General features: G+C 51.6%; 6 protein-coding genes across 6 annotated transcripts; 3 read left to right on the top strand and 3 right to left on the bottom strand.

Annotated features, from left to right (window-relative positions):
- Positions 1–481: 481 nt before the first annotated feature.
- Positions 482–4701, top strand: PENARI_c009G06015 (Arf family guanine nucleotide exchange factor SYT1; the record flags this gene model as incomplete). Its single annotated transcript, XM_022631881.1, has 2 exons — positions 482–848; positions 911–4701. The coding sequence occupies 2 exons, from the start codon at positions 482–484 to the stop codon at positions 4699–4701; spliced, it is 4158 nt and encodes a 1385-aa protein (XP_022488354.1).
- Positions 4702–5420: 719 nt separating this feature from the next.
- On the top strand, positions 5421–6746 carry PENARI_c009G07502 (putative RING finger domain protein; the record flags this gene model as incomplete). The annotated part of the gene is made up of 4 exons (XM_022631922.1): positions 5421–5990; positions 6075–6333; positions 6395–6682; positions 6742–6746. 4 exons carry the CDS (start codon positions 5421–5423, stop codon positions 6744–6746), a joined length of 1122 nt encoding a protein of 373 aa, XP_022488181.1.
- A 152-nt stretch (positions 6747–6898) lies between these two features.
- On the bottom strand, positions 6899–7876 carry PENARI_c009G11180 (DNA/RNA non-specific endonuclease; the record flags this gene model as incomplete). The annotated part of the gene is made up of 1 exon (XM_022632044.1): positions 6899–7876. One exon carries the CDS (start codon positions 7874–7876, stop codon positions 6899–6901), a length of 978 nt encoding a protein of 325 aa, XP_022488227.1.
- Positions 7877–8534: 658 nt separating this feature from the next.
- Positions 8535–10153, top strand: PENARI_c009G01880 (Zn(2+) transporter ZRT3; the record flags this gene model as incomplete). The annotated part of the gene is made up of 3 exons (XM_022631762.1): positions 8535–8586; positions 8636–8766; positions 8816–10153. 3 exons carry the CDS (start codon positions 8535–8537, stop codon positions 10151–10153), a joined length of 1521 nt encoding a protein of 506 aa, XP_022488430.1.
- Positions 10154–10802: 649 nt separating this feature from the next.
- PENARI_c009G07781 (uncharacterized protein) lies at positions 10803–11654 on the bottom strand (the record flags this gene model as incomplete). The annotated part of the gene is made up of 1 exon (XM_022631933.1): positions 10803–11654. The coding sequence occupies one exon, from the start codon at positions 11652–11654 to the stop codon at positions 10803–10805; it is 852 nt and encodes a 283-aa protein (XP_022488193.1).
- A 677-nt stretch (positions 11655–12331) lies between these two features.
- On the bottom strand, positions 12332–20063 carry PENARI_c009G00754 (uncharacterized protein; the record flags this gene model as incomplete). The annotated part of the gene is made up of 2 exons (XM_022631724.1): positions 12332–17370; positions 17420–20063. 2 exons carry the CDS (start codon positions 20061–20063, stop codon positions 12332–12334), a joined length of 7683 nt encoding a protein of 2560 aa, XP_022488312.1.
- Positions 20064–21759: the final 1696 nt, after the last annotated feature.

The following is a 21759-nucleotide window of genomic DNA, read 5'->3' as shown; positions in this document are numbered from 1 at the left end:
TAATTAACTACGTTGCCTTGTAGTAGATCTATATTAACTCGATCTACATTGATGCATATTGATATCTTTTTCTATTGTTTGTTTCTTACCTCCATTTCTTTTTCTATCTCTATCTCTAAGTTATCTCTAGAGTATCTATTCCCTCTGACGGCGTCCCGCTAAGACGCTCAGGTCGCGTCAGGGATGTTTCTTGGTATCTTGGAGTCTTGGACCTTTGGATAAAACCCGTCTGCCTTGCCCCTCATAGCTACTTCTTTTTTTTGAATTTTCCCTGATTTTTCGAGGAAATAAAAAAGTGGCGCTCTGGAGTAACAACGATCTAGAACGTTGGTCCTCCCTACCCGCGTTCCCCTTTTTGCGAGCTGACGACCCTCTCCACCAGATCCTCAGATCCCACGTTCTGGACTTCTAACCATGTCCAACCTCTTCTAGAGTTACATGCATGTGTCCTTGAGTCTGTCATTGACACACTCTGTCCACCATGCATTGGAAAGGACTCAGGTTGGTGGCTGATGGCAACTCCAAGAGACAGAGCACCATCGAAGGCCAGTCACGTCGCAGTGAACACCTACCTCGTCCAGTCCCTCCAGCCACCGAACCCAGGTTATCCGAGTCCATCCCTCGATCTCCCGCCCTAGACACTCCAGGACCTCAGTTGCGGGGTCTTCAGGCACCAGAGGAGAATGGGGTAGCTCAGTCGGACTTTGCAGGTCCATCCTCGGGGGACACTCCTAGCTTGCGCCGTAATCGATTCAGCTTTATGAGACTACGCCATGCCTCCGATCCCCAACTCTCCAAGTCATACGCCAAGGCGGGCCAAGACGCGCCTCCAGTGCCTTCCCTACCGCGTAAGTGAACCCGTCAACATCCATACTGATGCAGAAGAACTGACCGTCCCATCTTGGCACAGCTCCCACGATCATTACTACCGCCCCTACAAGCCACGAACTCGACCAGCCTGTGAAACAAAGATCCAAGCTCAACTTTCTACCATCGTCACGCAAACAATCCATGGAAGAATTGCCCCGGTCTTCGACGGAACAACCCAGTGGCAAGTCTCGTCGGAGGGGTCAGGGATCAGCCGATTCTCAAGTGACCGATTCCGTTCTCGCAACGTCCCAGAGTATCCCGGAAGAACCCGGGCGGCTGTCAACAACATCTCGGGGGAACCGGGATCAGCACAGCGACTCTCAGCGCTCGTCATTGATCGACCCCCGGTTCTCCGAGTCGTCTCGATCAGATCAGAGTTACGGAGACCAGACTGTCGCGCGAACCAATTCCCCTCGCGATGCAGCGGGTGCAACAGCAACGAAACGATTCCGTATGCCACGATTGAAACGAACGCGAAGCCCTCTATTTCCCCTTCCTCCAAAACTCCCGCAGTCGACTCAAGTTACGGACAATGGACCGAAGTTCCCACCGGTAGATACACCAAATTCCGGACATTCGGACAACCAAGACCAAATCTCACCACTACCTTCACCATCTCGATCCACAGTACAACTGGCTCCTGCCTCGAGCGTGCCACCATTGTTCCGGAATGACTCGACTAATTCAGCACGTTCCGTCCGATCGAATCCATCATTCAAGAACCGAGGGCGATCGTCCACCATGGGATCGCTGGCCGAGAATCAGGACGACTTGACTCCAACAACGTACCTGGCATCTTCGGGGCGCACTTCGACTTCGACTAGTGGTCGCAAAAGCTTTGGGGACATGTTCAATATCACGCAGCGATTGAGGCAAAACTCATCGCCCCCAGCTCCACGCGGTTCGCCCGGTGGCTCATCTACGCCTATATCAAAACCGGAACCGCCACCAGTCCCAAAGCGGGAAGAGACAGATACTCCAGCGACGTATCTAAGTCGGCTGGAAATGTGTCTCTCGCGCGGCATGATTGCGGGCGTTCTTGCTCAATCGGACGAGGAATTCTTCAAAGTGGGCCTGCGGAAGTATATGAGAGGCTTCTCGTATTTTGGTGATCCCATTGATATGGCAATCCGAAAACTATTAATGGAGGTTGAGCTTCCCAAAGAGACACAGCAGATTGACCGGTTCCTGCAAGCATTCGCTGACCGCTATCATGAATGCAACCCCGGTATTTTCGCGTCCCCCGATAAAGCATACTTTATTGCATTTTCTATTCTGATTCTCCACACCGATGTGTTCAACAAAAACAACAAACGCAAGATGCAGAAGCCTGACTACGTTAAGAATTGTCGTGGCGAGGGAATCTCGGAAGACATCTTGGAGTGTTTCTATGAGAATATCTCTTACACTCCATTCATTCATGTTGAAGATGCTAATCTTCGTGACCGCCACCTTGCGAAGCCACGTCGTGCCCTTTTCAAGAGCACCAGTACTGAAAATCTCGGCCGAATTAGCCGGGAGCCCGTCGATCCTTATGCCCTCATCTTGGATGGGAAACTTGAATCCCTGCGACCAAGCTTGAAGGATGTTATGGACCTTGATGATACATACGACCATTTTGGGACTGCTGGTCCACCAGATATGGAGAACCTTCACCAGGCTTTTACCAAGTCTGGTATCTTGCAGATCATATCTTTGCGTTCTCGGCCTGATGCATTCATGCCATCCAGTTTAGGCAATCCCCTCGACTCAAACCCCGGGTTGGTTGATATCAAGGTGGCCAAAGTCGGAATCCTCTGGAGGAAAGATCCCAAAAAGAAGCGGGCCAGGTCACCATGGCAGGAATGGGGTGCAATTCTCACATTCTCACAGCTCTACTTCTTCCGCAATGTCCAATGGGTTCGCTCTCTCATGGCGCAGCACGAGGCTTATGTCAAGACCGGACGTCGTGGAACCCTTGTATTCAGACCGCCTCTTTCTGACTTCAAGCCGGATGCCATCATGTCGACCAGCGATGCAGTTGCCCTCCTCGATTCGAGCTACAAGAAGCACAAATTTGCCTTCATGTTTGTTCGACACAACGCGTTGGAAGAGACTTTCCTCGCTCAGAGTGAACCCGAAATGAATGATTGGCTTGCGCACCTCAATTATGCCGCGGCATTCAGGACGACCGGTGTGCGCACCAAGGGAATGATTGCCACCAATTACGAAGGCCAAAGGTACCGCAAGAGTCAACGGTTGGACTCCATCTCCTCACAATTGTCCCAACAGACAGGTGACCTGGAGCCTGATTCTCCTAGCATTGATACCGACATTGTTGCTGGTTTCGTTGCGGCCCGACGAGAATTGATGAGCCACAAGATTCGCGAAGCAAATGAGAAGCTGTTTGTTTCGCAGAAGCAACTGGAAGATCTGCTACAAAACGCACGACACTTGCAGGTTCTCACTCCGGTTCACGCTCGGGCAAGAGAAGGTGTCATCATGGCTGCAGGCCGACTGTCTGCTAAGCTGAAATGGGTGCGACAGGACATCTGGCGAAACAAATGCTACCGCCAAGTCCTCCTCCGAGATTTAGGTGAAGACGAAGAGGCAGCGAGTACAGTGGGATCCATTGCCGAGACAGCACAGTCTGATGCAGCACACATGGCTTCTCTTTCCGGTCCGTCTGTGAAATCGGAGCCAAGTGTGGAAAGAGCTGGCAGCGTTGTCCATACTGCATCAAGTCGCGATCCATCCGAGCACCCTGTGAATCCTACCGACCAAACTCCAGAAACAGGATTGCTCACCAAACCCTCCAACGAAGTAATGCGCCGTCCCAGTATCCCTGGATCGACGACTTCGGGTGACATTTCTCGCATTGGTCGTCGTCGCTCTATCATCACTCTTCCTGAACGCGCCAAGTCATACTCTCCCGATCCAACTACCATTCAGCTTGAGCGGGAAGCTTCTGTTCTTAGTCGTGCAAGCAAGTGGGATGGTGCCAGTCTTGCGTCGCGGGCTTCCAAGCTCACTTCTCCCGTCAGCTTCGATGACAATGAAGAGCGCCTTCTCAGGGAAGCCGGTCTTCTGGACGTGAGTGGTTCACCAACTGCACGCAAAGAGCAAGATATTGTACCCACTGCAACCCCCGAGAAACTGCCGGAGGGCTCCTCGGACACACCTCCAGGCGATAGACCGAGTCGCGTTCGTCGCAGCCTTCACCGCACTTTACGTGACTCCCATACTCATAGACATCATTCCCATTCAAAGAAGAACCGGAGTTCGGTGTCTAGTATTGGTCAGGAGGAGGATGACCAAACCTCTGGCGACGGTGAAGTCCTCTCTCGCAAGGCTCCAAGCTTCACTGTCCACGGAAAGAAGGCGTCCATTGTCACCTTCGGGTCGGAATGGCAAAACATACCTCCTGAAGAGCGTCTCAAGCTGCGAAAGCCCACTCCTCACGAGGAGCCCCGGGCCTCGGAACCCATCCTCGGCAGCGGCGAGTCGCTAATGTCGGAACGCGACCCAGAACGTCCTCACTCATTGCATAGCATGAGCACCACTACCGGTCTCAGTTTGCGTACCAACGATGAAGCCGAGTTCAAAGACGCACGTGAAGAGCAACCCGAAGAAGATATTGGGCGCCCAGCTTCTCAAGTGATCACCACTTTTCCGATTCCTGACGCAGAGTCCGATAACAGCCCTGTGTCGCCCACAACAACGCCCAACGTAGACTACCTTTCCGCGCCACGAACCGGGAGCTCCCACTCCCCATCCTCAACATCACTGAACGAGCGAATCATGGACAATGCCTCATCAGAAAACCTACGTGAACAATCCGTAGGCGCCTAAACTCAACCTCTCGTCAACCTCATCTTCCCTTCTCCTGTACATCCTAACCATTTGATCTTGATCTTCTGCTTGACGATTATTATACCCCCTTCCTACCCATCCTTCTGCTCTTTTTTCTCTCTATTTTTTCTCTCTTTCTGAGTCCTCTTCCACCGGTTAACATCTTCTCGCGCTTGCATTAACGGTGACGTCTGGCATTTCGGGTTTCGGTCTGGGTTTCCTGTTCGGTCTGGGTTTAGAACTTTTGACGAGCATCTCTCTGCGCTTGTGCCTATGTTGGTGTCTGCGTTCCTAGAATCTCTGCATTGCCATTGGGTTATCGGACGGATTTGTTAAAGGGATAGGCGGCTGCTTGGTCGATACAGCTTCGCCTAGGTTGGTGTTACATTTTCTGCGTTTGAGAGCGTCAATACTTTTAGACAAAAGCGACTTATGATTGACAATGATTGGAATTATTCGTGTCATAAGTAGAAATACTCACCAATCAACATCTTTCCATATAATCTTACGGTCCCCTCATATAGATCTATACCGACATAGGGCTGACAAAAAGCGGTTAAAACAGCGGTGACCCAACCAACCAATCCCAACCCGCAACCCAACGGCAAACCGGCAGAAAAACCACCCCAAACCAATTACGCCATCCCATCCCAAAAAGCTAACCCAAGCTCCTCCAAACGCAACCCCAATCCCAATCCCTCCAACCCCGATAACTAAAAATGGCCCACTCAAAACGCAATACTTCCCTCCCCCATTTCACATCCTACGAACGCAGCCTCCTCCGCAACAACTGGGGCACAAAACAAAGCACAATCGGCCGCGACAGCTTCCTCCCCTTCGCGTCATGCCGGCTCTGCCTCCAACCAGCCCGAACACCAGTAGTAGGCTGCGCCAGCAACGGCGACCTCTTCTGCCGCGAATGCGCAATCAATGACCTCCTCGCTCAACGGCAGGAAATCAAGCGGCTGGAGCGTGAGCGTGATGATGCGCGCAAGCGTATTGCTGAGGATGATGAGCGGACTCTGCTTGAAGCCAAAGAGAGAGATTTGAGAGATTTTGAGAGGGTGTCTATGGGGCTTGAGGCTAAGGCGGATATTTTTGGTTCCAACGGCGGTGCGGGGACGAAGAGGAAGGCGGAGGAGGAGAGTGAGGCTTTGAAGAAGTTTAAGGCTCGGGAGGTTGTTGTTGATGGGAAGAGGAAGAGGGTTTTTGAGTTGGATGAGAAGGAGATGGCTAGGGTTGCTGGGGAGGAGAGGGAACGGTTGAAGAACGAGTTGAAGATGGAGAAGGTATGTGGTTTCGGTGCTGGTGAGATGGAAGTGAAGTTGGACCTTTTTTTTTTTTTGCTAATCTTGCTGTATGTGTGTTTGCAGTCTGCATCTAGCAAATCTGCTTTGCCTTCTTTCTGGGTTCCCTCGCTTACGCCTGGCACGGATGCGAATGAGATTGCTGCGAACAAGACGGTCAAGTTGACGCCTATTTGTCCCGGGTCGACGGATGAGAGTCAGCATAGCTATTCGCTCAAGTCGCTTGTTGAGGTTCATTTCACCGAGGAGAAGGCGTCTGATGGGACTGTTTCGAGGGTTTGTCCTAGCTGCAAGAAGAATTTGAGCAATGGGCTCAAGGCGATGCGTATGTGTGATCCAATTCGTACTGGAGGGTTACATTTGAACTAATCTTTGCTTTCGGACAGTCACGAAACCCTGCGGTCATGTCATCTGCTCTCCATGTGTTACGAAGTTCATGACGCCTCATGAACACCATACTCCCGACCCTCATGCCACCAAGGAGGAGCAGGAAGCTGCTGCTGCTCTACATGGTCAGGTTTTATGTTATGTCTGTGAGACGGACCTTACAGCACGTCCGCTTTCGAAGAAAGATGATGGCAGTGGGAGCAAGAAGTCCAAGAAGAAGGATAAGGAAAAGGATGCCATCCAGCCCGGTCTGGTGGAGGTTAGTTCCGAGGGGACTGGCTTTGCCGGTAAGGGAGGGAATATGGGGAAGAAGAGCGGGATTGCCTTCCAGTGTTGAGCACGGAAGAGTAGTGAAAGTGACGAGTAGGAAACACACGATTTTCAATCGTGTAGATAAAATATACTGGTATTACCGCCCGGAGCGGTTATTAATGCCCGAACCATGCAATTACAATGCTCTAGATATACAGTTTGAAGCCACGCGAGTGGATTTGGCACTTCCCTTAGTTGCGCTTCTTGGCATTGTTGAACTCGCGCACAGTGACCTGGCAAGCAACCTCCTGGCACAGACGACGGCGACGGCTGAGATCCAGGTTAGACGCGAACTCCAACCCAGAGGCACGCTCTACGGCCTCTATGGGGACCTCGAAGTCAGTCAGGCGCTTGTCGTTCGAAATGCGGGCATTGGGCAGCACGAAGGCACCCAGGGAAACCTTGCTGGTGGGCGAGTTGGTGCCATCCTCGGCGTAGATAACCTTGTAGAAGTGGGTGGGCACAGCAACGTTGGGCGGGTTACCAATAACCTCATAGTTAACGCGCCACTTTCCATCGGGGTCCTTGTGGGGGAGATACAGAGGACCAGTAACGATGCGAACAGACGGGTACTTCTTCGCGAGGTCACGGCAGAAGGTCTCGAAGTGCGCCCAGTAATCGCGGTTGAATCCCTCGCCAACCTGGGGGCACATGTTGCTCAGAGAGAAAGTGTCATCCATAGCCTGCTGAGACCATTTGGCGTCTGCAGCAGGAACCTGGTGGCCACGGTCATAGCCGGAGCGGAAGTAGTCTGCCAGCTTGGCGCGGAACATAGCCGGGATGTGCGTGTCCTCGGTAAATGTGCTGTGCTTGCGGTCGGCATTGTTCAGTGCCAGGGACTCGGGCGTGATGTGTTCGGCGACCCAGGAGGGGTTGCGCGTGCGACGGTCGAAGGCGCCGTGCAGAACGAGGTTGGAGATCTCGTCGGCGACTGGGCCTGGGAAGCCATATTGCGTGATTCCGGAGGGGTTGACGGGGCCAAGGACTGCTTTCGCGGCCAGTGCTGGTACCGGGATTGCTGAGGGAGCTGCGATACCGGCTGTCGTTGGGGTGGGAGGGATTTGTTGTTGCTGCTGCTGTTGTCTGGGTTTGCCGTAGAGCAGCGCGGTGACACCGGCACCGGTGGCGGCACTGGCAGCAGCGATGACGGCCAAAGTTGCTTTGGACATGACTGGATGTCCCCGAGGATTGTCGGGAGTTGGCCTGGTTGAGTCGAACGAAGGAACAAATCTGGAGAAAAAGAAACAAAATGGAGAAGTCACGGACCAATCAGAGAGTCACATGTGAATTCGAGTATAAATTCTGTTGACCTCCGATTTCTCTCACAGCTGAGCCTCTTTTATATCGACGAGTTGTTCTCTGGATTCTTCTCTGATCAGCTGGACCTGGTCAGTCCTATTCAACAGAAACCCCGTGTCCTCTCGAGGTCGATCATATGCATGTCGGACAGCATGAAGCCGCGTGGTATCACGCGATCATGAGCCTCACCATATGGAGACAATCTCGAACTGGCTACTCGTGTTCCATCGTCCCCAGTGTCAACACATTTGCAGGGTCTCCCCTGCTCCAGGGAGAGTCGCGATGCCTCCCGGCTGTTGATTCCGGCTGCTCCCTGTCCCCGGCCATGAGGGGAAGTGAGAACCTTGGGGGCAAAGGAATGCACTGGCCTGCAGCTCAGGTGAGAGACGCCCCTCAATCCAGCAGGGCTGTCTCGGTTTTCTCTTCCTGTCGAGAGAGGCGAAGTGAAGCTTGACCGCCAACCGCCAACTACCGGCCGTTGAATACAAATTACATCACCATTTTCCTTTTCTCCAACTCCCACACACCATGGCTGCCAACGACATCCGGGGGTGGGTGATGAGCGCCGTCTCAGGCGTAGGTGAGTGTCGCCGATTCGAATTATTTGAACCATCACTAATTATTCATAGCTTGCGTCCTCGGTTCGGCAATCATCTGTGTCGACATCGTGGTGCAGGCGCTTTCCCACCGCAAGAGCTTCCAGATCGCCAACAGCAGTAACTTCCTGTCGGCGTCATTATGTCTCAGCGCTGGTGTTATGGTGAGTTCGGACGATGAGATTGAAATTATTCGTAACTAATATCTAGCAGCTTTTCACCTCCCTCTATAGCATGCTCCCTAACTCGAAAGAGTACCTCACCCGCGCCGGCTTCTCTCCTTCTGTATCTGCATATATCTTGACAGGTCTTTTCGTCGCCGGAGTTGTGGTTATCCGCATAGTCTCCAGCTTCATTCACCGTTTTATTCCTTCGCATGTCGTGGACTGCGCACATACGCACGGAAAGTCGGAAAACGATCCCGAGCGCGGGGAGAGTCGAGTCGAGGATGAAAACTCACATAACCATAAGAATGGACATACGGAGCGAACACCGCTCTTACGACCTGCTGAGCATGTGTCTTTCAAGTCAACTCCGGCGGTGTTGCAACGGAGCCAACAAATTGAACCTACTCCAGCACTGCGCGAATCCGTCCGGGCAATGCTAACACGCCGAATCACATCTCTCATGGGTGGCGTCAAACCTCTCTGCGACGAAAACGGACCATGTTTTGGAGTTTCCCAGACATGCGGCAGCGAGTGCACTAAGCTTCTCCCACCAGCCACTGTGGTCGCCGCTGTGATCTCTCCGGCCCATCTGCCGCACCAGCAGAGCATCTCTGCGCCGTTGGAGTCCGAGATTCCTCAGGCGGAGTCTGATGTTGGCCTCAATACTACCACCGGTGAACCCGAAGCAGGCTACTTTGATACCGTGGCGGCGCACCATACCTTGCACCCATGCGTTGCATCCTCCTCTTCCTCTCAAACCCATAATCATCGCTCTGAGCATATGCATCACTCACATTCCGAGCGCCATTATCACGATGAACATAGTCATGGGGATAATGTTGATTCTGGACGTCCCAAATCCGATGGTGGCAATCCCCACCACCACCATGTACCTCAAAATGCATTCCTTTCCATTGGACTGCAGACATCGCTCGCAATTGCTCTGCACAAGCTTCCCGAGGGATTCATCACATACGCTACCAACCACGCCAGTCCAACACTAGGTTTGACCGTGTTTTTAGCCCTTTTCATCCACAACATCGTGGAAGGTTTCGCCATGGCACTTCCCCTCTATCTTGCTCTGAACTCCCGCTGGAAAGCCATGTTTTGGTCCAGTCTTCTTGGGGGTATCAGTCAACCCGCCGGTGCTGGGATAGCCGCACTTTGGATTTGGAGCACTGGCCAGCGCGGCAGTGGTGATGCCACGGGCCCTTCATGGGGTATCTACGGCGGCATGTTTGCAGTCACCGCCGGGGTGATGACCTCTGTTGCATTACAACTCTTCAGCGAAGGATTAGGTCTCACTCACCACCGCGGCATGGGCATTGGCTTTGCCGTTGCGGGCATGGGGTTGATGGGGCTGAGCTTTGCATTGACCGCTTGACCATGTGGTTCCAATGTTCCTTCCAGTCTATAGTTTTGGCTGGTATATGTCAACATAGACAGTGCGTTTTGGCGTTTTTGTGACTTTGACTACGTTCATCCTACGTGGCCACGGTATGACCCTCCACCACCTTAACGGGATATTTTTACAGGACCATTGCACATTATTATTATGAATTTCCTGCATGGGTGGAATAATATCAATGGGTGCATTGGGTATTGATCACACTGCTTTCTGCCGATAAAACATAGAGTTATGAATAGGGCGTTACTGAATGGACCTCATATTTTACTCAATAGATTCTTGAACACTTGTCCCTGGTAATCATTAAGGAAAATATACTAGTTGCATTACCTACGTCTCAAAGGTATATACACTAATGTCGCCTGTTCCAGTCCCCTAAGCGAATCTTATCCTGTCCAAAGGGTGGAGTTCCGACCCCCCTTTAAGCCATTTCTTTTGTTTATTTTCAAATGGGCCTTTAGAATCTAACAAATTAAGACGATGGTCTTTCGGGGGGAAACCCTAGGTCCGTTTACTAACGCCCTATTCATACAGTTCCGTGGGCTAATATACATCGACCCATCCATGCATCAAGAAGAAACCAATTCTAGTCATGTACATGTCTAAGACACGATAAGAACCAGACTCAAAGCGACACAGGCTCCGTACTTTTATCCAACCCAATCTCAATTCTCTCAAAGGCCATATCCAACTCCCTCGCATTCCGAATTCCACCCTCCTCAATCGGCCTCCAGCACCGCTCAATAATACCCCCATAGAAGACACCCGCAGTAGCAGGCAAAAGAAACCGTGGCGGCCAGCGAAGCACCCTATTATGCCTTACACCCCGATCGTACAGGTCGACATCACACCGGTTCCCAGTTGCAATCTCATAGAAAACTGCCCCTAGCAACGCAACATCGATCTTGACCGTGTAGCCGCAGTCATTCACGGTATCCATGTTGACATCCTCAGATATATACGACGACTCCCCGAAATCACAGTACCGAATCATCAAATCGTCAGTGAGGAGAATGTTCCGCGACTTGACATCCACCACCAAGACATGACAGGAATGGATGTACATCAGGCCACGGACCAGCTGGCGCATCCAGGCTTTCTTTTTGGATGCGGGTGGTTCGATCAGGGCTTTGTCGAGGAGGTTGCGTAGCGTGCCGTTTTTCATTAGCTCGAGCTGGATGTTGAATTGGGTGAATGCAATCCATTTCAGGACTTCTGGGCAGGTTTGTTGATTTGCTATTGGCTGGAGACGGGTATAGACCATTTGTTCGAGGCGGATTGTTCCTATGTTCTCGTTTATTTCTCGTGCGCGGTAGTCTGGGTGGCGTAGGGGTGTTTTGACTGCTTTTCCATTGGATTGGATGACGACTGATGAACTGCCGTAGCCCAGGATCACTGGGTATGGGATTGGGGCTCCGTTCAGATCTATGAATAGAGGGGGTTCGGCCAGATCCATAAATATGTTGGCTTCGGGCATTTTGGGGGTTTTGCTCTATGACATTGGAGACTTGGTGATTTAGAGATTCGGACATGTCGACATGATGAAATGGCTTAGGAAAGAAGGTCCCACGGCGATACTTCAGGAAGGTAGGGCTCTTGCATAGTTTAATGTCCGGTGGCTTCAGCCAAATGTTACAACGTAATTATTAATTCAATTTACTGATTTAACTACGTTTTGGGTGTGTGCATGGTATATCCAATTTCTGCAATATCAAACCCTAACTAGGGTCAAGGGAGAGATTATATGACCTCGATCACCCACTTTTTAGTTTTACCTTGGAGGACATACGTAATAAAATAGCTTTCTAGGCAAATTGCATTTATCTATTCTTTAAATGTGTATACAGTGCCACTGATGAAATACTGGACAGTCTCTACATGAAAGCCAGTCTCGTCGCGGGTATACCACTGCATGCATTGTTTTCGCTCTACCTTGGCCTCCTTTTTTCACCTCCTTTTGCCCATCCACCCATCTGATATAACTAGAGGCCGCGACAGACCTTCAGTTCCTTGAATGCCAGGTACAGTCAAAGAGTAAATATTCATTCAATTCAACAACTTTATGGACGTGTACAATTTAGGTCCGTGTAATTATAAGCCAATATCAACACCAGCAGAAGCCGACCACAGGGATATATAGCTCCATGTATATACTTAGAGAGCCTGCACCGAGATACGTCTGGAACCACCACTACCATACAAACCAGCACCGCTAGCCACACGAAGATGATTGTGGTGAGACTGGACGTCTTCTTCCAGGTCCTCAACATCCAAACTGAAGCGTCGAGGCTTGGACCACATTCCAAATTGTTCGTCGCCATGAGCTTCACCGACGCTCTGGATCTTTTCAGACTCAATACCAAAGCGGGAACCCAGCTGCTGGAACAGCTCTGCATGGGCCGAGGCCCGGCGCGAGGTTTGATCAGCACCCATGCGAGCCTGAGCACGGCGGAGCAGCTCCATGTGCTGCAAAACGGTATCAGCAGCACGGTCATGGCCCTTCGCTTCGTTGTCACCGAGCAAGTCGTACAGAATCCCCTCGTGGAGGGTGGCTGCCGCCTGGTGGTTATCTGATGCAGTGAACAGACCAGAGAGGAGCTTGGTCATCTCCAGAGTGACAGGATCGCAGCTGCCCCAAACCTGGCGCAAGTTGTAGCAAATGTCACGGCACAGCTGGATAGCTGAGTCGACGTGGCCGCGACAGAAGCGGGTTTCGACGAGACGGCGGCCTATCCACACCACCACGTCTGGTGTCCAGGTGCGCTGGACGATACGGGACGTCCAGAGTTGGGTGAGGATTCCCTCAAGTTCGTCGAACATATCGTACTCGCCTAGGAGGGTGATTATTTCGTTCAGGTCGTTGAATGGCAGGTCCACCATGTCGATGCCGATGGATTTGGATGCTGTCATAATCTCCTGAAGGAGCATCTTGGATTTGACTGACATGCCATGGTAGGTCTTATCGTCTGTGCACTTGGTCGCCTTGTGGCCGCTCAAGTACAGACAGATCTGGGTGGCGGTCTTGATGCTGTTGTAGCTGTTCAGACCTTCGGTAAGGTGCATGAACGAGTGTAGCACGCCTGTCAGAATAGTTGCATCCTGGAAGCGAGAGGAGTTGCACAATTCGCGGACGAGATCCGCGGTCCTGCTAAGAATGTTCATGGTATAATCCTCACTATGGACCTCACGCAGGCAAATGTGGTAGAACTGCTGTACGATTTCTTGGTCGGCGACACTGGTGGCCGAGAGGTTGGAGCAGAAGTAGTCGTACAACTTGTCCTTGGTGTCTGCGGCAGCACGGAATCGTTTCTGTTCGGTCTGAAGATTGTACAGAACGTGACCGGTGATTAAAGTAGGAATGAAGTCGTGACCAGTAAGGCTCTTGGAGAACGCCTGGTAAGTCGACATCTCACGAGTCATCTCCGTCATGATCTGGCTGTGGGTAGCGCGTCTGCCAAAGACTTCCTCAAAAGCAGAGACAAATACGGCGTCGCGTCGGTCATGCAGCGCCATAGCTGAGGCCTCAGAGCTGTACACTACGCGGTGGCGCAACTCGTCGAGCACGTTATTGCCGCCTTCGATGAATCCGCACTCGAGGTAGATTGAAGCAATCTTGCGAGCCCAATCGCCCATCTGGTCAGGATCACCGCCAACATGCAATACGTCGGTAATGAAGGTGTGAAGGATTGCATTTCCCTGCTGGATAGCAGTCGAAGTTCCCTGTCTCGAGTGGGCCATTGCGAGCTCGCGCAGCCAAGATAGGGTAGTGGAAGAGAAATAGCCCTGGGTCTTCTTGGCCAGCTGGAACTCCTCTGTGTAGAGAGAGCGAGCGTCACTAGTCGAATCATGCTTTCGAACATAGAGCTGCGCCAGCTTATGCTTGAGTGTAATTGGCAGGGGGTGTGTCATCTGGTCAAGAGGCTTGGACGACTGAGTAGTGTCCACCCACTCGCTGGTCTGCAGAGGCTGCCTGTACAAAGCTATGGCTTGGTCAATGTGGGAATCGCTGCTCTCGCACAGCTCAGCAAACAGCAGAGTGGCATTAAGCGTCTTCTGGCTGGTAGCACCGTGCACGTGGCGACAGGTCATGACATAGTCAGAAGCAACCTGGTATCGCTCGCTAAATTCGGAGCTCTTAGTCTTGCGGGTTGTCAGAATAGACATGTAGCCGGAATACGTTCTCTCCAACATGCGATCCACCAGAATCTGGTCAAATGTGTGCTTCTTGTTATCCTCAACAACAAGGGTTGGCCAGAGTGAGCGGTAGACACCCAAGGCAGAGTCCCACTGCATTTCTCCCTCGTAGAGGTCAATGAGGGCAATGGCAGCATCGATGCCCTCTGGGTCGATCTTGCCTTCCTGAGAGGTGGCATTGTAGATGCGCTGGTAGGTGCTCTTGGCCTCACCGGTCATCTCCAGGCGAGTTGCCAGAGCAGCCTCGAGGTACATGTTGTCGATGGTATGTTTGTGGGTCTCTCCAAGACGAGACGTCAAGAAGTTGCTGACAGTATGGAGCAGAGTCAGCGCCTTGGTGAACTGGTAAGAAGTCTCGTAGAATTCGACCACAGCCTTGGCGACGGCCAGGACAGAAGGAACTGGTACTCTTTCTGATGAGATCAAAGACCCAAAGGCATTGTCGTAAACATTTGTAGCCTGTTCCAGGTGCAGCCTGCGGAAGTGGCAGTAAGCCAAGATCAGGGCAAGGTCGGCTGCAGGAGGTGCCAGCTGAGTCGAGAACATCTTGTGGGATTTGGGCTGCTCGACAGTGGGCCAGATGTGCTGCAAGACAGCCATGGAGCATTCACTGGCTTGCACCCAGTCTTCCTCGCGAATATAAATGCTGGAGAGGTTGTGACACATGATCAAAGTGGTTACAGTCATGTTACTCGAGCTGGCCGAAATGACATCCAACAGCTCAACCAACAGCTTGCGGTCTTTGACGGAGAGCGAAGATGCTTGCTCCATCGATACAGAGTTGGACATGCTTTGGGCGATTGAAAGGGCCAGCGCAGTGGACTCCTCAGAATATTCTTGGTTGGTCTCCTTGTAGTAGCGCCACATGAGCACCGACAAAGAGCGGTCCAGGCTCCACAAGTGCATCTCCTGAGTCTCGGTTCTCAGAAGGTTCACACGGTGCATCATATCCGAGGAGTGGACACCAGTAACCTCGAGATCAGCGACCAGTTCACGAATTATGACTTCAGCCTCGTCATTTCGGCCGTGGCGACGAAGGAACTGGTAGTACAAGAGAGCCACATTGGCTTTCTTGTCCATCATGTCGACAGAGTCAATGTCGCGCGAGTTCAGACCAGCCCAGAGGTTGGAAAGCACGGCTTGAGAGTGAGCAAAGTCACCTTGCTGCTCGTACAACTGAGCCATGTAAAGAGTGTAGCTTATGCGGCGCTCATCGGTGACTTCCATGGTGCGAACAACATTGTCATACTTCGTTCTGGCAATGTCTCGGCTCATCTCATCGCTTCCAGTGCTAGAGAATTGAGCGGTCAAGAAATCGGCAGTCTCGGAGGACTGGTGAGAGTTTGTTCCGTACTTCTGGAGAATCTGCTGGTAGAATTGCTTAGAGATGAGCAGGGCAGAGTCATCGTCGCTGCGAGACTTGTACATGCTGACAATAATTCCGAGATACTTCAAGCGCTGGTTGAACTCCACGCCAGTGATCTCGGTGTCGGTCAGGATCAAGTACCTCATGATATCCTCCTGCGGGGCAGTCATAGTTCCTCGCTCGGAGAACGACTGAGTCATTGTCTCGGAACATGTCAGGGTAAGCGAGTGTGACTGTCCAAGGAGCTCTTGGCTCAGCTTCCAAGCTTCGTAGGAGTGCTCGTCGGCATGGCTGGCGTGAGCCAGCTTGGCCGCGCGTGAGCTGAGAAGCAAGCTTTCCAGCAGGGCCATGTTCTTGTCTCCCAGAATGGCTCGGCGAATGTCACTCGCAAGTCGGTAAAGCTCAACGACACTGGAGCGGGTAAACTGGGACTCGCGGCAAGTCAATTCCAGGCGAGCAAAGAGAACTGTCGCCGGAAGGAGCTTCTTAAAGCTATTGTCGAACTGGAATTCTCCGTCATCTGTCACCAAAGGTGAGGACAGCAGGTGCGACAGCCAGTAGCGTGCGGTGTACTCCAAGACGACATACTTATCAAAGAGGTGGTTGCGCTCCTCCATGCTCAACTTGTCCATGGAGATATCAACTTCTTCTTGGACGCTGAGCTGCACACACGAAAGGCATCGAGTAAGCAAGTCGTAATGTGCCTCTTTGAGATTGAGTAACTTGGATCCAGAGGTCTTCGCCTGGCTGATGACATGGTCACGAATGTAGGTATGGGCGAAAGACACCACACCATCGCGCGTCATGACGAGGGGACTCAGTGCATTCAAAGTCTCGTAGCTGTCAGCAGGTTGGCGGGACACGTAGCTAGGACCCTTGGGGTCTACATTCAAGAGGTGCTCAATTTCCTCGACCAACAAGGGTCTCTCGGCAGCTGCCAGCCAGGAAACAATATTGAGAGTTCCCTGCTGGGTGAAGTCGACGTTGGTGGAGTGGAAGTCAAGGAGCTCTGGCATGGACTGTGGCAGGCTTTGCACGGATGAAACAGCCTGGTTCAACGTCTTTTGCTGTTTGGCATACGCAACCGCCATCTCCGCCCAGCTGAAAGAGCCCTGGGAGCGTTGGACGATGGAATCCACAGCTTTATCAAGCTGGTTACTCTTGAGGGTGTCGAAGTTAGCACCAGACGCAAGCATCTTTTTCACATAGGCTGTGAGGTCTGTCTTGGTCTGAGAGGTCTGCATGGTAAACTGCTGAACGTTCTTCGAGCTTGTCTTCGAGCTGAGCGGCCGAGTGAAAGCGATCATCTTAGATCCGGCGTTCTGCTTTGCAAGGATATCACAGAAGTGATCCAAGCAAGCCATAGCATCAGCATCTCCGCCCTTGATCTGGTCGATACCATCAATGACAAACATATACTGGATGTTGGCAGAAAGACCGGTCCGGATTCCCTTCCACAGAGATTCTTCAACTTCGTCATCGCCAGCTCCATCGATAGCACCTTGAGCTGCCTTGGCTACATCGACAAGGATTGCTTCTTGTGTTTGGATATCACTAACACAGTGATCCAACATCTGGTGCAAGATACCCTTCAGGATACGGAGAGGCAGAGTAGCGACGGGAATATCGGCCCCTAAATTTTGTCAGTAGATGATTACAGGGTTTGGTATTGAAAAACTCACGAATTGTGTACGGAATGACATTCCAGCTATCATGCTCGGCCGACTCCTGCAGTCTCTCGACTGTCCATTGAGCCAGGGCACTCTTTCCAGAGCCAACTCCACCTGTAATAAGCATTACAGGGGTGGTAGCAACAGTGAAGTCATAGAGTGTGTTGTTGAACCACTCAAACGACCCCTCAGCGAGTAAGTGGGCGCGGGAATCCAGAATAAACTGGAGAGGACGGTCTTGTACTCCCAGGAACTGACGCAAGCTACCCAGCTCAGGAGAAGAATAGATTTGCGAACTTTGCTTCACGAGCTTCGAGGTGTGAGAGTCGACAACAGAGTTCCAATGAGTAGAGTAGCGCTTGGCGTAGGTCACAAAGGCTGCGTCAACGTTGCGTCCAATTACCTGGTCAGACTCCTTGCTCTTGAATCCCTCAACACAGCTCGTGGTTGTGCTACAGACCATCTCAAGCAAGTCGGCAAACACAGCGGTGACCTCTGGCTGAAGCTCAGGGGATGACTTATACGCGGTCTCGTACTGGAGAAGCAAGTAGATGCCGACAGCAACACGACCATATCGGCCAAAGACGCTTTCGAAGACATCGGTGTTGTCAATGTCAGATTCCAAAAGAAGAATGGAGAATCCCCAAATGAGCATTGCAGCCTCGTTGGCGGCAGGTGCAAAGACTCCGACAGACTCCCTAAGAGCGTCAACGGCATATGCCAGTCTGGAAGCCCATCTGAGACAGCAGTCAAGCTTGCTTCCATCACGAGGCATCCAGCGGAGACGCTCAGCAGCAACAGCATCGAAGAAAGAGTCAACGGTAGGGCTGCGGCGACTGATATCATCTGAAGAAAGGCCCAGCTGAGTCTTGCACTTCTGGGACACAGCCTGGAGCTTCTCCTGGAGAACAGTAACCTTGAAGCCCCCGCTACTGAGCTGTCTGACGGTGCGTTTTGTGGTTGCGCCATTCATGCCGCCGGTGGTGGTACTACTGGTGCCGTTGCCGACACCACTCTTGCTGGAACCACCGTTGACGCCACTCTGCTGCAGTCTTCCTCCGCCAACCATGGCTGCTTGGGTGGTAGTTCCACCGCTGCCGGAGAAGACATTGCTGGACGTTGACTGTTTTGTCTGGCTAGTAGTGGTAGAGCGCAACTGACTGGTCTGGCTCATGCTGCTGGTCCCGCCAATGCCGCTGTGCTGGCCCATGGTGCTAGCCTCTTGCGAGCCCCCGGTGCCAGCATAGGCACTATCTGCTGGAATAGCAGGGTTGAAACCTTGACCAGAACCTTGGCCCAAGAGTGCTCCAGAGTACGACCTCTTCTTTGCCTGACTGTCGGCGGCCGAGTCCTTGCCCCTTGAGCGACCATTTTCACTGACAGTAGATTGAGCCTGGCTCTTCGGACTTGTTGGAGCAAGCTCCTTGCGGGCCATTTCGTTGACTCCAGAGCTGGAGTGACTTTTGCTTGACTGTTTTTTGGCAGTAGAAGTCTGGCTGCTGGTTCCTTTGCTCATTCCACTGCCGCCGATAACAGCGGCACCTGCCAAACCCTGGTCAGCTCCTGATTTCTGCGAAGCCTTGGAGCCCTGTTGTTCAAGGTTCTTCTGGTTGGCATGAGACTTCTTCGACATACCATGACCTGCAGTTTTCTTAGAGAGGTCTTTGCCGCCGGATCCATCGTCAAAGACGTCTCCGCTGATGTTCTCTTGGTCGTGGAGCTCGTTCTGGATGAACTCATCGCTGAAATCATTTCCAGCATTGGCTCCTCCGCTCTTCAATTGGCTCGAGCTGTCTTTGCCATTGTTTGGTGCTACGGCAGAGGCAAACTGAGAAGAGTTACGCTTGCTGGAGCTTGACTTGCCCTTGTCACTGCTCGATCCTACAATGCCAGTTTGGGAAAGGCCTTGCTGGTTGGTGCTCGATCCAGTAGCATTACCCGTGTTAGCCTGTGTGTTGGCGTCTCCTTGGGTAGGGCTTTTGCTGATGCCGCCGTCTCTCGAAACAATAGTTTCGCGGCCAGTCTTGTTGTGGAAATTCTTCTCCTGGAATGTTCCTTCCGTAGTGATAGGGCCCTTGCGAATATCGTAGTTTGGTTCGAGCATTCCGGATGCGACACTACCTCGGTGGTCCATGTCTTTGTGGCCTTTGCTTTGTTCCTTTCTGTTGGATTCGCTAGTCGAGCCTTTTTCGGTATTTTCGTTACTGCCACTTTCTTTCCTGAGTTGAATAACTGGTGGGCTGCCAGCGTTTCGCTGTTCCTTGTTCGATCCACCAGCGGAGGCCTTTTCGGAATTGTCCTGGCTAATCCCTTTGTTGATTTGCTGTCCAGTCTCCTTGGCATTTTCCTTGCTCATATCTCGTTGGTTGGTTCCGGCGCTGCCCGAAGCTCCGCCGGTATCTCCTTGGCTCGTAGATCTCTTGGTAGTCTGGCCTTTGGTGATGATCTCTTTGGCGCCGCTGAAGTTACCTTGGCCCAATTCGTCTCTGATAGAGGCGCTTTTGTCGAGTATTGAATCCTGGGCGCCTCCATGGCTGGTGCCCTCTTTGCTTCCGCTGCCTATGGATAATCGCTTGCTCAGTTTTTTGGCAACCCTGGTTCCAATGTTCTCTGACTGTTCAGCCTCGGGTCTGGTAGTCATCTCGTTGGCGGACATTTTGAATGAATTTTTTGATGGATTGGTGCGTAAAGATATTAACAATAAGTAGGTCGTGGAAAGAAAAATAAGTCAAATAACAGTATCATAAGAGTCGTCTCGGTTGGGTTGTCATGTATAGTCAATAATCCTAAGGGGGAAAAAGCCGTCCAATGCCAGAAATCGCCGGAACTATATAATATCAGTATGTTCTCTCACTACCATTGCATCATGAATCGGTTGTGTCCGAGATGTGTATTTCATCGGTGGATGCACAAGCGCGAATGAACGTATGAGAGAACAATGCTTCAGCTGCATACTGGAACCAAGACTTGGCTCTGTCTGGATTCCAAGGCCCGCGAGGTGATCCCAGAAAGAAACGACAACCTCGATGTCATGCGCAGTACAGTATCCGAAGTCTATGATGCCGAACCGCATGGGAGACAATATGAGTGGCCCCCCGGACGTCCCATGTCTCCACATGAGCTTGGGGAGCATCATCATACGATTTGGGGTCTAGGTTTCCCTGAGAAACTGGCAATCCGCCCTCCACTGCACCTCTCAATTGATACACAAGATTAATTCAATTACAGGTAATGTGCGCCTTCCTTTGCTGTTCTTTACTCTTTTGCATAGTAGGAGGCTTCGACATGGGATTGACTTCGCTCGATATCATCCCATTTGTGGGGTAAAGAACTCAATGGGAGAAGCGAGGCTTCCCCTCCAAATGACGTCTACACATTTCCGCCGAGGCGTCTGGGTCGTCAAGTAATTTCGCGAAGAATGCTGAATGCTGGTTAAGGAGTCCCGAGGTCGTTGACTGGCCAATCTGGCCTTAGTCATCCATTCTGCCCCCGGATAACCTTAATCCAACGCGTCGATCCGTGGGTATTTCATCTTTGGGCTATCAATTATGCTGCAGAGCGAGCGGCAGTCAGGAATAGATTCCGGATGGTCCGGTGGTGATATCATCCTGGGTTGTGCGGGTGACGGCATGTTGAGGGCCACGACGGCGGGAACATCCGCGGGTTATGTCATGACATTTTACTTCGGACAAGTCCCTTTCGAGAAACAAATAACGCTTCAATCAAAGACTGATTGTCAGGATAATCTACTGGGTGCATTAAATTTGTCATACTCAACTACCTTGGAACTGATCTCACCGGTCCCTGTCGAAACCAGTGGTAAATCCCCGTAGTTCACAGACCATCAGATGGTCATGCGAGATAACATAAACTGTTTAGACGATATAGTGCTTCTTTTCCTCGGAACTGCGGATGTAAGTCTGTGATTTGAGTCCCATAGTGTGAAACGGAGGTCCAATCAGAGATATATGTCACTTGAAGCAGGTGGTCTCATCTCTCTTGAGAAGTCTGCTGGTAGTGAGCAATGGACCGAAGAAGAGTCTGCGCGTAACGCATTGACGGATGAAGAGCGGGTTTCCTTGGCCGCGATGCACTCAAGTACGGGCAAGAGGGTCAAAGGAAATGGTTCATAGCTGAATATGACGCTGGAGATCTTTATCTTCCATAGTCCTTTCATGGTTCATACTATTTTCAAGAATATGGATCCGGATGATGAAATCAGACTTGCTACTAATCTGCAGTTTGTCGACCAGGCCAAGCCCTATTATAAGGTGTTTAGTTTATTTTGGATCCGCATACAGATCTTCTAACAATACACAGAGGTGGAGAAAAAGTTTCCCGGTCCCTAGGGC

Source organism: Penicillium arizonense (genome assembly GCF_001773325.1).
Source record: "Penicillium arizonense strain CBS 141311 chromosome Unknown PENARI_contig009, whole genome shotgun sequence".
NCBI classification, from domain to species: Eukaryota; Fungi; Ascomycota; class Eurotiomycetes; order Eurotiales; family Aspergillaceae; genus Penicillium; species Penicillium arizonense.
Note: the sequence above shows the minus strand (reverse complement) of the source record. Positions and strands in the feature narration are given on the sequence as shown.